The sequence below is a fragment of the Lepidochelys kempii genome, chromosome 7, assembly GCF_965140285.1.
Source record: "Lepidochelys kempii isolate rLepKem1 chromosome 7, rLepKem1.hap1, whole genome shotgun sequence".
Taxonomy (NCBI): Eukaryota; Metazoa; Chordata; order Testudines; family Cheloniidae; genus Lepidochelys; species Lepidochelys kempii.
The window spans coordinates 81,496,767-81,511,024 of NC_136386.1; the positions used below are offsets into that span (position 1 = coordinate 81,496,767).

The 14,258-nt window shown below is 42.1% G+C and overlaps 1 protein-coding gene across 2 annotated transcripts in view; it reads right to left on the reverse strand.

The window, feature by feature from the left end:
• DNA2 (DNA replication helicase/nuclease 2) overlaps window positions 1–13,350 on the reverse strand; it is a 34,736-nt gene extending 21,386 nt beyond the window's left edge. For both annotated transcript variants that reach the window (XM_073353478.2, XM_073353477.2), the window contains exons 1-8: window positions 13,119–13,350; window positions 11,901–12,080; window positions 6,124–6,307; window positions 5,376–5,521; window positions 2,809–2,940; window positions 1,509–1,728; window positions 673–790; window positions 147–312 (exon numbers count right to left, since the gene is read on the reverse strand). In XM_073353478.2, coding sequence (XP_073209579.1) covers window positions 147–312; window positions 673–790; window positions 1,509–1,728; window positions 2,809–2,940; window positions 5,376–5,521; window positions 6,124–6,307; window positions 11,901–12,080; window positions 13,119–13,201 — 1,229 coding nt within the window. In that variant the 5' untranslated portion in view covers window positions 13,202–13,350. The remainder of the gene's footprint in view (window positions 1–146; window positions 313–672; window positions 791–1,508; window positions 1,729–2,808; window positions 2,941–5,375; window positions 5,522–6,123; window positions 6,308–11,900; window positions 12,081–13,118) is intronic.
• Between the last annotated feature and the right edge of the window lie 908 nt (window positions 13,351–14,258).

Below are 14,258 nucleotides of genomic sequence, written 5' to 3' on the forward strand. Positions count from 1 at the left end.
ATGCTTATCTTTGGAGAAAGTCATTGCATACCAAGGGCAAGTGTTAATCAACACTGTGAAATCACCACAGAAAATCCAAAACTTTTTTTTTTTTTTTTTTAAACAAATTAAGTGTTTACTATCCAAAGTCTGAAAGTTTCTTTTACCTGCTATAAAGAAAGCAGTTGTGCATTTGTGAGCAATATTTACAGGCCCGACTATCATCAATTACAGGAGGCAAAGAGGCAAGTTGTGTTTGCTTATTTCCTAGGGCAGATTTACACATACTGTGGAATAAGTAAGAGGCCAGTTGATTTCTTAGCTTTAGTAATTCTGTAAAGGAAAAAAAGAAAAGAAATGTGAACTAGTCTTTCAGAGTTAGAAACAGGAAAAAAGTGAATATTTATTAATTGATTTGGGGCTCCAAGCAATGGGCACGTACACAGCACAAACAGTATTCATCATAAAGATATTTTTGGTGTAGTGTACATTTTTTTATATCCAAAATTATTCCAGGAAGATTAAGCATTCTTGTCAAAACAAAGAACTTATCTCAACACTGTTTACTAGTTCCTGGAAGTGGTACATCAACCAGTATAAATATTTTCAAGAGAGAACAATGTAGTAACCGTTAATGTGGAAAAAAACTCTTAGAATTTACAATAGTTAAGCACTGTTTCTGGGAAAAACCACCTCTCCTATCCATTCGATTGCCAGACACAGGATACATAGTGCCAGTTTTAAGGTAAAGAAGAAATCCAGCTTCAGGATCCGCTCTTCGTTCTTGGTTCAACAAGGTGTACAGAACAACCTGAAGACATTTAAAAAAATGTATTGAAGTGTATTTTGATATTTACCTAAATTGCATAAGTCATATGAATATGTTAAGGTTGTACAGATAAGCAGCCTTATCATTGCCAACAAGATTACAAAGAATAAATGCTTGTCATCTAATTGATGTTTTTCCATTAAAGATTTCTTCCATAAGAAAAATCTCTAAAAAAGTTTAAATTTGAGAATTGCTTATTTAGTTGGCGATGCAGGAAGTAAATACCCATAACTCTGCCACCTCTACAATATTATACCTCCCCATCTCTGGACCCTGAAGAGGCCTCTCTGAGGTATTAGCTACGGAGGAATGAATAGTTACCCATCCAGCCCTGCAGAAATCTCTTGAAAGATAACACAATTTCAAGCTAATATTCTCTCTTCCCTAGAGCCTTTGCGGGAGGTTTTGCAGATCAAAGATACAATCTCCACACAACGATCCTGGTTTCTTCCCTTGGGGCTACTCATTGAGATTACCTCCTCGCTCCCTTATGGAAATCCGAACCTTTGCTTGAAGGTGGTAGTTTGTAAACACTTCCACATTCCTCAATTCCTCATTCATAAATACAGGTTTGAGATCATGATAAGCCATCCATAATACCTAATTATATTACATATAAACTGGTTCAGCCATCATTTATTAGATGAAGTGCAAACAAGTATATGACAATTGTGTATGCTGAACATTTAAACATTTCTACCTGACTTCTGTGTTCTATGGAGTTAGATTCCTTGCCAGTTTTAAGCTCCAGTGGCATTATTTTATATTGCGTTCCAGACTTGCGATGTATTTTCACACCAACTGTAACATCAATCTTGCCCTTTAATCCAAACCTGGGAGACCAGATATTCTCTTCAATATCCAGGAACTCTGCAACTTCAATATTACAAGATAAATCTTCTATTTTTCCATCACTTGGTCTACGAGGAAAGCAAAACAAATTTAAAAAAAAACAAATAACTTTATCACCTGAAGAGTTACAAGACTACTTTAGAAACAGATATAAGCTGCTGCATTTCTCTAAACAGGTACCCATGAGAATTCCAAAGATTTAAATCTTCACAGGGAACTTATTAGTGTGCCTGCACTGCAGTGGCAAAAAGATCTGTGTGTGTAATATTAGCCATTAATTTAAGATAGTTAGAATGTTACGGCCCGCTCAAGCAAACTTTCTATATATGGATCAGGCCTCAACTCAAAAGGCTACCTTAAACTGTACACTGATATGGTAATTTCTCAGTCTGAAGAAGTTATATTTTTAAAAATTATATTTAAATGTTTGTTACAGATGTGCAAAAACTTAATTTAAAGTGTCATGAATTCCTTCTGAAGAACATGCCTTATTTGATCTTCAAAATATTTAACCTTTTTAAAAGTTACCTTGAAGTTAATACTGTTTAAAAAGCACTTTTATTCCTCAACCGTGCCAATTTAACTATGAAGGAAATAGAGGACCAGGTGACTGGCCTTTACATCCATGGGAGCAGGCAGCTAAATGGCAGAGAAGCATGGACAGGAAGAAAACTTTGCAATGAGCAAGTATGATGAAAGCCAGATTTTTAATCTTAACTATATATATTTTTATAGCTTAGTCAATTGATTAAATAAGCTAGTTCTTCCAGTGCCAAAATTTCTACTCTGTGAATTGATTAACACTGACTACTGTGACTAGAATCTTTTTAAGAACAAAAGGTGTTATTTCTACAAGATCCATTCTCCATCACCACGGACACCTGTAATATTGTTTCCCAATCAATGCAGCTGCAGCTAAACAAGTAGCTCACTGTAGACCAAGTCATTCTTTGCTTAACAAGGCCAACTTTCTAGGCAGCAAGGCCATGAGTCAGCTCCACATCAATAAATGCAGAAAGGAATAAAAGGTTTTTGCTTTAAAATTCAGATGAACAAATTAATGAGACAAAGTAAAGTAATTTCACTAGTGACATCTTTGCTAGGTAACAATAAAACAGGTTTTTAATGTGCAAGTAATGGTTTCTTACAGTTTTATCTGCATTTTGTTGTGGTTAGCTTGACTAGGTTTGTGCATGAAGTCTTCTGCCCATTTAGAAATTGATGGAAGATATTCTTCTATCTCTTGCATGATTTCTTCTTGTTTCAGATTTAAGTAGTACCTGTACAAGTGAACCCATACACGTTAAGTACTACATAGAAAATAAGGAATAATATAGGGTGAAGGAGAATAGACTCTAAACTGAATATGCAATCTAGTTTACTGGGGCCTCCATCCTTCAAAGACTTACACAAGTGTTTAAACTTTCTGCATTGTGGGATTGCTCACTATATGAAGTTAAGAGTGTGCAATAATGGAGCATCTGAGACAATTAGTTATAAACCGCTATAAAAAGAAAAATTACTTAAGTCTCTGCTGAAAGATTTACACACAAATATTTGTGCACTCTGAAGTAGTTTACTAAATATTAGCCTCAGTTAAAAACAAAAGAAAAGGCTTCAAAGGGGACTATGAACATTTATGTGAACACAGGCACAGGATACTCCCCTATAATGTTAGGCAGCACATTTAGACTCATTTAGGAGTTTAGGACTAGATTAGTTGTATTCTGTATTATCAGGTCTAGATTTCAAACCTGACAGCCATTATCCTTAAGTTTATTTATGCATTAGAATTACTTAAATTGAATTACATGGTCTCAATTTTAATTCAAGCTCAGAGCGATAGGAGTGGCATTTTAGTTTATTTTAAAGAGATGACAAATTTAGACACTAAAAGAACTGAAGGAAAATACAAAAAAGATTAACAATCAAGAAACCTGCCACAATAGCTGCCAACAGAGCAAGTAGAAAACAAAAAATACCTTCAGATAAAATGAAATATTGCTGCTATGGTTAACTCGCATGGGAGAATAAGGCCCCAATCTGAGAATTGGGACAAATATATTTCTTATCAGTTCAATACATTTGAACTTCTAACTGTCCATGGACAAGTGACCATTAAAATTTTTCCTGCAGCCTGTGATTTACAAAGTACTTTCTGCACAACTCAAGTTCATAATTAGGGCTATGTTTTAGTCACAGGTATTTTTAAGAAAAGTCATGGATAGGTCATGGGCAGTAAATAAAAATTCACAGGCCTGTAACCTGTGTGAAAGTAGAATGATTTATATTGAAATTATAATTCATTAAAGAAATGCTGCTTGAAGAGTTTGTTGAAATATAGTTGTTAGGAAGAGAAACATTAAGGAGTGTGAGACAATGGGTCCTCAAACTAATTAACTTAGAGCTCCTACTGAGCTAGGAGATTGGTAAATGTTAGTATGCAAATAAGATATGTATGTATATTTGTCAGTTTCTGCTTCCTTTTGTCTCCTATGTTAAATTGGCTTTGGCTTCTGCATAAATAAGTTAGATTGAGCTTTTGCAGGGGGCTCATTTATATCTGGGTGCATTGGCAAAGCGCTTTGCTAATAAACAGAGTGGTCTGACAAATTATGTGAGTCCTGAATCTGACTTTGACACCTGTCCATGACTTTTACTAAAAATACCCCGACTAAAACTGGGGGAGAGGGGCCACAGGTGCTGGGGGCACAGGTGGTCGGGGGGTGCTGCAGGTGCTGGGGGGGTTGGTGGGGCTGGGGCAGGCTCTTTACCCAGCTCCAAGGAAGCAGCGGCCCCAGCTCTCTAGAGCTCCACGTGCTGCCTCCACTCCACCCCAAACCCCAGTTCTGCAGCTCCCATTGGCTCGGAACCACAGGGCAGCGCGCAGAGACTGCTCAAGCAGCAGCCAGTGCGACTGACCCAGGGGACTGCCCAAGCTGCTCAGGCAACTCCTGGGCCTGACACACAGGGCTGCTGCAGAAGTCACAGAATCCATGACTTCCATGACCTCTGTAACAAACACAGAGCCTTATTCATAATTGACGGACTTTGTAGCAAAGTTAATCAAAGTCTTGAGATTAGCATCATCACAAATCTGATGGCCTTCAGATCAAAATGTAGAGTTTTTTGTCGCTTTTGGCCACAAACACAAAATGGGAGTTTGGGAATTGAAGAGACAGATTTCTGTAACTGTTAGTGTTTCTAGTTAGAATCTAAGATTAGTGGTATAAAATAATTAGATTAGTACTCTAAAAAAAATTAGAGACCTCACTGCTTTGTCAGGTGAGAATTTTCTAGGGATCAGCACAGTATTTTTTTTAATTATTTGTGTCATGTTTAGCACAGATTTGCAAAACTTGTGACAATCTAATAGCCCAGGCCAAAAAAATCCACTTGCCCACCCTGCCAAAAGAATAATTTTCCTCACCTCTCTCGTGAGTGGCTATGGTTTTGTACATCTTATTCAGTTGCTGAATTCAATTTAAATGAAATATTTTACTCTCAGACAAGGAAGTGTCTTTATAAAAACCATGAATACTTTCTACAAACACAAAGATTATTTTGGTGGAATATTCTTGAATTAATAATCCTGCTTCTGAATATCCTGCACTTTAAAAGAGTTACTGCACCACAGACACTACACCTGGAAGACAAAATTATCATCTTCTTCCATCCTTCAAATCTAGACACAGATATCTACAATGTCACTTACATTTCTTTTAGATACTTTGGTCCATGGACAATTCTGAAGGCAAGTTCTTGTAGTTTTTCTTGTGCAAAGTTATTTGTTACTCCTTGCTGGAAAATTTCATGAAGGATTGTACCAATCAGCATCTGCCGCGAACTGGACTCACAACTCTACAAGGGGAAAATAAATTTAAAAAAAAAATCACAACAAGCACACCGCTCCCCCACGCAGGAAGCAGCAGGCTCATTCCAGCACCATGCTCATTCCAGCATGCATCGAATGCTGCTGCCAGCAGTAGGGACCAGCCTCTCCTCAGTCCACTGGAATGGGACCATGAATTCTCCCCACCTCTCTGCATTCAAATCAGGCTGCTTCCTCACCCATGCTGCCTAGGAGGCAATAGGGAGAGAACAGGAAGATTCTCCCTGCTTTTAGTTCCCGTGCCTGGATCCAACCCTGGTTTGCAGCAGCCCAAAGCTGCAATTACAGGTAAAGTCCTGCTCAGCCCTATACTCAGTACACAAGGAATTTTCCAGTGAACTTGGCTGCAAAGCTCCACAAAGTCTCCGATAACGTGCAAACTAAGATTTTTTCCAAAGGCTTATAACTTGGCCAAATTTCAGTAGATTTTCACATGGATGGCAAAAGGCACAACCCAGACAAATGCCACTATCTGCCAATTTTCATGTCCCTGCTCCAAAGCATGGACTTTTTTTTAAGTGATTTGTCACCAGTTTTAGGATGTTTTATATTCCATGGTTTCCGTACTCACCCTGAACTTTTCACTCAGTACTGCTTTTCTCATACATCGAATACTATTTGATACTGTAGTGCCAGAAAGCAGCAAATCTGGGTACAGAATTAGATATCCAGAGTCTCTATTTATTATCCAGGTACCAGAATGACAATCTCCTTCTAAGTGAATGATGTCTCCTGGAACTACTGGAACAGAATACCTATAAAGTAATTACAAATTGCAATAACCATTTGCAAGACATAAGGATATATTAGAAATGAAGTTCATATTCCAAAATCAGAGTAAACCATCCAATTTTTCAAAAAGTCAGCCTGGAAAAACCACTGAAAACAAATTAAATAAAAAGCAATTTACACTAGTAAAACAAGCATGATTTTCACTGACTGTTACAGAAACAGTATCTTAATATTTGAGAGAAAGCGTATTTCAAAAAAAAAAAAAATTGCACAAATTTCTGTTACAGACAACACACATGTACTCAAATAATTCAAACCCCACCAAGAGCAGTCTCACAAACTAATCCAGTATGTTTTGCACTCAGATCTTGTACATGATCATGGACTTCGTACAGAACTGACTTTCTACTCATTTACAGTAACGTCAAATAGAATTCTGCAAGATTTTTATCAGTTCTATATAGCCTCATTTGTAAGCAGAATCTAAGATAATTTTTTAAGAAGAACTGCAGTAGTGACTTCAGAATAGAACAGAATCAGGAAGACATTCTACCAGATTATCCAATGTAATACAACAACTGAGAACAATTACTTGCCAGTGCCCCTTATAAAAGCAATCACACTCTGAAAGTGTCCCATCCCAACCAAGATTTTAATTCTCTACCACAAGTTATCCTCTTCTTGAAAGCCTGTCTTTAACTTATTTTAAGTGATTGCTTTTTGGCATTGCCCTATCTTCATATAACTGAAGTTTGCCAACTTTAGCATCTGGAGTAGAGCTCCCAAAAACTGAGCCCATGAAATCCAGGGGATAGGGATTCTGCATTAAACTAGTTCCGCTGTATTTTCCACTAAACAGCTACTCTCAAATTTAGTGATCTGAAATGAAACTCACTTTATGACACGGTTATTCTTACTGAGACTGTGTATCTTGAGAAACGTGCAACCTACATACTTTACAGAATCAGTGTTCCTGGAGGCCATGTCATCAGTTCAATTAGCACAAACTGCTGCAATTAGCACATAAAACAGCACATTTACAGTTTCACCATTTTGCATGTTTGTTAGAGTATTAAGCCATGACAAAATGATGTGAAGACTAGAAGACAATATAATTGACATTTGATACCAGCTGCTCTCAAGATTAATAAAAGACACTAACATGTTGATACCATATTAAGTCATATATTGAGTTGATATTATATTAATTGTATTAAGATAATATATTTGAATTTTGTTTTCATCTTTAAGATAGTGAAAAACTAGGGCTGTCGATTAATCGCTGTTAAGTCACGTGATTAACAAAAAATTGCTGTTAATCGCCATTTTAATTGCGCTATTAAATAGAATACCAATTGAAATTGATTAAATATTTTTGGAAGTTTTTGTACATTTTCAAGTATATTCATTTCAATCACAATACTGAATTCAAAGTGTACAGTGCTCACTTTACGGTGAAAATATTTGTAATAAAAATATAAAAATGGTAAAATAGTATTTTGTAGTTCACCTTATACTGCACTGTAGTGCAATCTCTTTATCATGAAAGATGAACTTACAAATTTAGAATTATGTACAAAAAATAACTGCATTCAAAAATAAAACAATGTAAAACTTTAGCGCCTACAAGTCCACACAGTCCTACTTCTTGTTCAGCCAATTGCTCAGACAAACAAGTTTGTTGACATTTGCAGGAGATAATACTGCCTGCTTCTTGCTTACAATGTCATCTGAAAGCGAGAACATGTGTTCGCATGGCACTGCTGTAGCTGGCATCGCAAGATATTTTCGTGCCAGATGCGCTAAAGATTCACAGGTTCTGTTCGATAACGATCCAAAGCAGTACGGACCAACGCATGTTTATTTTCATCATCGGAGTCAGATGTCACCAGCAGGTTGATTTTCTTCTTCGGTGGTTCAGGTTCCGTAGTTTCCGCTTCGGAGCGTGGCTCTTTTAAGATTTCTGTAAGTATGCGCCACACCTCATCCCTCAAATTTTGGAAGGCACTTCAGAGTCTTAATCCTTGGGTTGAATACTCTACCTATTTTTAGAAATCTCACACTGGTACCCGCTTTGTGTTTTGTCAAATCTGCAGTGAAAGCGTTCTTAAAATGACCAACATGTGCTAGGTCCGAGACTCCTATAACATGAAATATTGGCAAAAGACAGGTAAAACAGAGCAGGAGACATACAATTCTCCCCCAAGGAATTAACGCATTATATTTTTAACGAGTGTCATCAGCATGGAAGCAAGTCCTCTGGATTGGTGGCCGAAGCATGAAGGGGTATATGCACATTTAGCATATCTGGCATGTAAATACCTTGAAATGCCGGCTACAAAAGTGGCACGCGAAGGCCCATTCTCACTTTCAGATGACACTGTAAGCAAGAAGCGGGCAGCATTATCTCCTACAAATGTAAACAAACTTGTTTGTCTGAGCAATTGGCTGAACAAGAAGTAGGACTGCGAAGGCACTGAAGTTTTACATTTTTTTTTTGAATGCAGTTATTTTTTGTACATAATTTTACATTTCTAAGTTCATCTTTCATGATAAAGAGATTGCACTACAGTATTCATAGAATATCAGGGTTGGAAGGGACCTCAGGAGGTCATCTAGTCCAATCCCCTGCTCAAAGCAGGACCAATCCCCAGCCAGGGCTTTGTCAAGCCTGACCTTAAAAACTTCTAAAGAAGGGGATTCCACCACCTCCCTAGGTACGCATTCCAGTGCTTCACCACCCTCCTAGTGAAAAAGTTTTTTCTAATATCCACCCTAAACCTCCCCCACTGCAACTTGAGACCATTACTCCTTGTTCTGTCATCAGCTACCACTGAGAACAGTCTAGATCCATCCTCTTTGGAACCCCCTTTCAGGTAGTTGAAAGCAGCTATCAAATCCTCCCTCATTCTTCTCTTCCGCAGACTATACAATCCCAGTTCCCTCAGCCTCTCCTCATAAGTCATGTGTTCCAGACCCCTAATCATTTTTGTTGCCCTTCGCTGGACTCTTTCCAATTTATCCACATCCTTCTTGTAGTGTGGGGCCCAAAACCGGACACAGTACTCCAGATGAGGCCTCACCGATGTTGAATAGAGGGGAACAATCATATCCCTCGATCTGCTGACAATGCCCCTACTTATACACCCCATAATGCCATTAGCCTTCTTGGCAACAAGGGCACACTGTTGACCAATATCCAGTTTCTCGTCCACTAGGTCCTTTTCTGCAGGACAGCTGCCTAGCCATTCGGTCCCTAGCCTGTAGCGGTGCATGGGATTCTTCCGTCCTAAGTGCAAGACTCTGCACTTGTCCTTGTTGAACCTCATCAGATTTCTTTTGGCCCAATCCTCTAATTTGTCTGAGTCACTCTGTATCCTATCCCTACCCTCCAGCATACCTACCTCTCCTCCCAGTTTAGTGTCATCTGCAAACTTGCTGAGGGTACAGTCCACACCATCCTCCAGCTCATTAATGAAGATATTGAACAAAACCAGCTCCAGGACCGAACCTTGGGGCACTCCGCTTGATACCAGCTGCCAACTAGACATGGAGCCATTGATCACTACCCGTTGAGCCCGATAATCTAGCCAGCTTTCTATCCACCTTATCGTCCATTCATCCAGCCCATACTTCTTTAACTTGCTGACAAGAACACTGTGGGAGACAGTGTCAAAAGCTTTGCTAAAGACAGGGAAGAACACGTTCACTACTTTCCCCTCATCCTCAGAGCCAGTTATCTCATCATAGAAAGCAATTAGATGCGTCAGGCATGACTTGCCCTTGGTGAATCCATGCTGACTCTTCCCTCTCCTCTAAGTGCGTCAGAATTGATTCCTTGAGGACCTGCTCCATGATTCTTCCAGGGACTGAGGTGAGGCTGACTGGCCTGTAGTTCCCTGGATCCTCCTCTTTCCCTTTTTAAAGATGGGCACTACATTAGCCTTTTTCCAGTCGTCTGGGACCTCCCCCGATCGCCATGGGTTTTCAAAGATAATGGCTAATGGCTCTGCAATCACATCCGCCAACTCCTCTGGCACTCTCGGATGCAGCGCATCCGGCCCCATGGACTTGTGCTCGTCCAGCTTTTCTAAATAGTCCCAAACCACTTCTTTCTCCACAGAGGGCTGGTCACCTCCTCCCCATGCTGTGCTGCCCCATGCAGTAGTCTGGGAGCTGACCTTGTTCGTGAAGACAGAGGCAAAAAAAGCATTGAGTACATTAGCTTTTTCCACATCCTCTGTCACTAGGTTGCCTCCCTCATTCAGTAAGGGGCCCACACGTTCCTTGACTTTCTTCTTGTTGCTAACATACTTGAAAAAACCCTTCTTGTTACTTTTAACATCTCTTGCTAGCTGCAACTCCAGATGTGATTTGGCCTTCCTGATTTCACTCCTGCATGCCTGAGCAATATTTTTATACTCTTCCCTGGTCATTTGTTCAATCTTCCACTTCTTGTAAGCTTCTTTTTTGTGTTTAAGATCAGCAAGAATTTCACTGTTAAGTCAAGCTGTCACCTGCCATATTTACTGTTCTTTCTACATATCAGGATGATTTGTTCCTGTAACCTCAATAAGGATTCTTTAAAATACAGCCAGCTCGCCTGGACTCCTTTCCCCCTCATGTTATTCTCCCAGGGGATCCTGCCAATCAGATCCCTGAGGTTGTCAAAGTCTGCTTTGCTGAAGTCCAGGGTCGTATTCTGCTGTTCTCCTTTCTTCCGTGTGTCAGATCCTGAACTCGACCATCTCATGGTCACTGCCTCCCAGGTTCCCCTCCACTTTTGCTTCCCCTGCTAATTCTTCCCAGTTTGTGAGCAGCAGGTCAAGAAGAGCTCTGCCCCTAGTTGGTTCCTCCAGCACTTGCACCAGGAAATTGTCCCCTACACTTTCCAAAAACTTCTTGGATTCTCTGTGAACTGCTGTATTGCTCTCCCAGCAGATATCAGGGTGATTGAAGTCTCCCATGAGAACCAGGGCATGCAAGCTAGAAACGTCCATTTTTACCGGAAGAAAGCCACATCTACCTCATCCCCCTGGTCTGGTGGTCTATATCAGACTCCCACCATGACATCACCCTTGTTGCTCAAACCTCTAAACTTAATCCAGAGACTCTCACGTTTTTCTGCAGTTTCATACCGGAGCTTGAGCAGTCATACTGCTCTCTTACATACAACGCAACTCCCCCACCTTTTCTGCCCTGCCTGTCCTTCCTGAACAGTTTATATCCATCCATGACAGTACTCCAGCCAGGTGAGTTATCCCACCAAGTCTCTGATATTCCAAATCACATCATATTGTATTGTATGAGGTGAACTGAAAAATACTATTTCTTTTGCTGTTTTACAGTGCAGAAAATTGTAATAAAAATAAATATAAAATTAGCACTATACACTTTGTATTCTGTGCTGTAATTGAAATATATTTGAAAAATGTAGAAAACATCCAAAAATATTTAAATAAATAATATTCTATTATTGTATAATCGTGCAATTAATTTTTGATCACTTGACAGCCCTATAAAAACCCCACCCAGAAGAGAGCATGCAGACAACTTAGTTCATAATAGAACACCATATCCCCTCACAGAAAATATTTATGTTTACATATCAGTTACCAGTCATTCCTTAGAATACACAGTTCTGTATCTTCAAGTGATTGAGAAGCCGTAATTGTCAGGTGTTTCTCAGGATCATCCTCATTTTTCTGTACTACATTGATTCTTAAGATACGGTATCTGTTGTTCAAACCTTTGCTGAGTGTTGTGTCACTTAAGTCAACTGCTCTCTTCTGAAAACTTAAGAAACAGTTACATTAATGCAACCAAATACACAGTGGTGTTTGGAGGTCACAGCCACTCCATATTTAAGACTGAAGCAAGCTTCCTAACGTAAAACAAGTTTTCATTCCTCTGCCATGTGTCATCCCAAGGTAGAGTTTTTCTGGGAAATCTGGTTGAAAATAGCAAAGGAGCTCTGGAGCCTACATCAACAATGCACTGCTCTAGAACAGTAGTTCTCAAACTATGGGTTGGGTACAGTCACAAACCCATCTTAATGGGGTCACCAGGGCTGGTTTAGACTCGCCAGGCTGGGCCTGGACCTGAAGCCAGAGCCTGAGGGCTTCAGCATTAGGCAGCGGCAGGGCTCACTTTACAAGCCCTCTACCTGAAGCTAAAGCCCTTGGGCTTCAGCTTTGGACCCCCCCCCCCCCCCACTCAGAGCAGTTCAGGCTTTGCCCCCTCCTGCCCCCCCAGGTGGTTGGCTCCAACTTTGGTCCCCCCTCCTGGGTCATGTAGTAATTTTTGTCCTCAGAAAGGGGGTCGCAGTGCAATGAGGTTTCAGAACCGCTGGTCTAGAAACTCCAAATTCAATTTGTTCCAAGGACGTTGTTGTTTTGTTTGAAAGAGACGCCTTCCCACCCACCCCAAAGACAGACCGGGGAGCTCTGCCCTGTGGCTCGCAGCCACCCTCCTCCTCAGTACAGAGACGCAGCCTGGAAGCTGGTTCCGGGACACAGGACGCCCTAGTTCCTACCAGAGAACTGCCTGTTGGCCACCAGCCACAGTGAAACACCTCGGGCTACAATCGCCGCTGCTTTCCGAGCCGCTCCCCGGGCTCGGACTGACAGCCCCGGGCGCGGGGCCGGCCCCCCGGGGCAGAGGAACTGGGCACAGGGCGCCGGGATCCCCCGAAGCGAGGGGCCGGCAAGGGGGGCTCGGGCCCCGCAGCGAGAGCGCGGAGCGGGCCGGGCAGGCTGAGAAGGCGGCTGGCCCTGAACCTCGTTCCTACTTCGAACAGCGCGCGCTGTGGCGGATCCCTCCCCCGGGCGGTACCTCTCCGCCGGGGCCAGCGCCTCACAGGCGCTTTTCTCCATCAGCTCCTCCAGCACCCGCTGCTCTTCCCGCCCCAGCTCCATGACGATGGTGGAAGCCGAGAGACCCGATACCGGGCGGAGAGGGCGGTGACGGAGGCGCGACCGCCTATGAATTAAAGTCCCGCCAGCCTGGAAGAGTCGCGCAGGTTCTGTAACGCCGCGCTCAGCTCAGGGGCGGGACAGAAATACCGGCCCGCGTGGTGCAGGCTGGTGGGGGGACGGCGGGCGCGAGCGGCGCTCAGCCAATGGAAGGCCGGCCAGCGCAGCGAGCGGCTCGCGCAGGGCACGTTGGGGGGAGGGGGCGTCGCTGCCAGGTAGCAGGCTGTGGCTCTTTGTCCCGAGTGCGTCGGACGGGGGGGGAGGGGGAGAGTACAGTGTTATTCCCGGGCCGGCCTGCCGGGCTTCCGTAGAACGAGCAGCCGCCCGGCGAAAGTGCCATGTGACGTTCAAGGGCCACTGCGCCGTGCCGGAGACAATCCAGACCGGCATTACAGCGCATCTGCTCTGTCCCCGCCCAGCCTCACGCTGCTGCCGCCAGCTCGTCTGAAGTGCGGCCGGGCTCGTGGCACTGTCACCGCTCCTTGCTGCTGGTGTTACAGAGGAGAGCAGTTTGAATGGGTGGAGCTGATATCAGGCTGGGGGGGGTGTGGTTTGTTTTTCAGGTTATTTGTGCATAGTCCGCCCACAGCAAAAGGGGAGAGAAAAATACATTTGAAAAGCAGACACAGAACAGCGGGGTGAAGCCATAAAATATGTCAGGGACTCAGTGTAGTATCTCAAACTACATTCAAATACTTTTTTTTTAACTGACTAGATTTCATATTGTTTAGGGAAGCTCTAGAAAACTCTGCCTACGAAATAAAAGCATGTCTTACAAACACCAAACCTGTAAGAAAGGACTTCAGACATAAAAATGGCCATACTGGGTCAGACCCGTGGTCCATCTAGCCCAGTAGCCTGTTTTCTCACAGTGGCCAATGCCAGGTGCTTCAGAGGGAATGAACAGAACAGATAATCAAGTGATCCATTCCATCGCCCATTCCCAGTCTCTGGCAAACGGGTTAGGAACACTTCAGAGCATGGTTTTGCATCCCTGCCC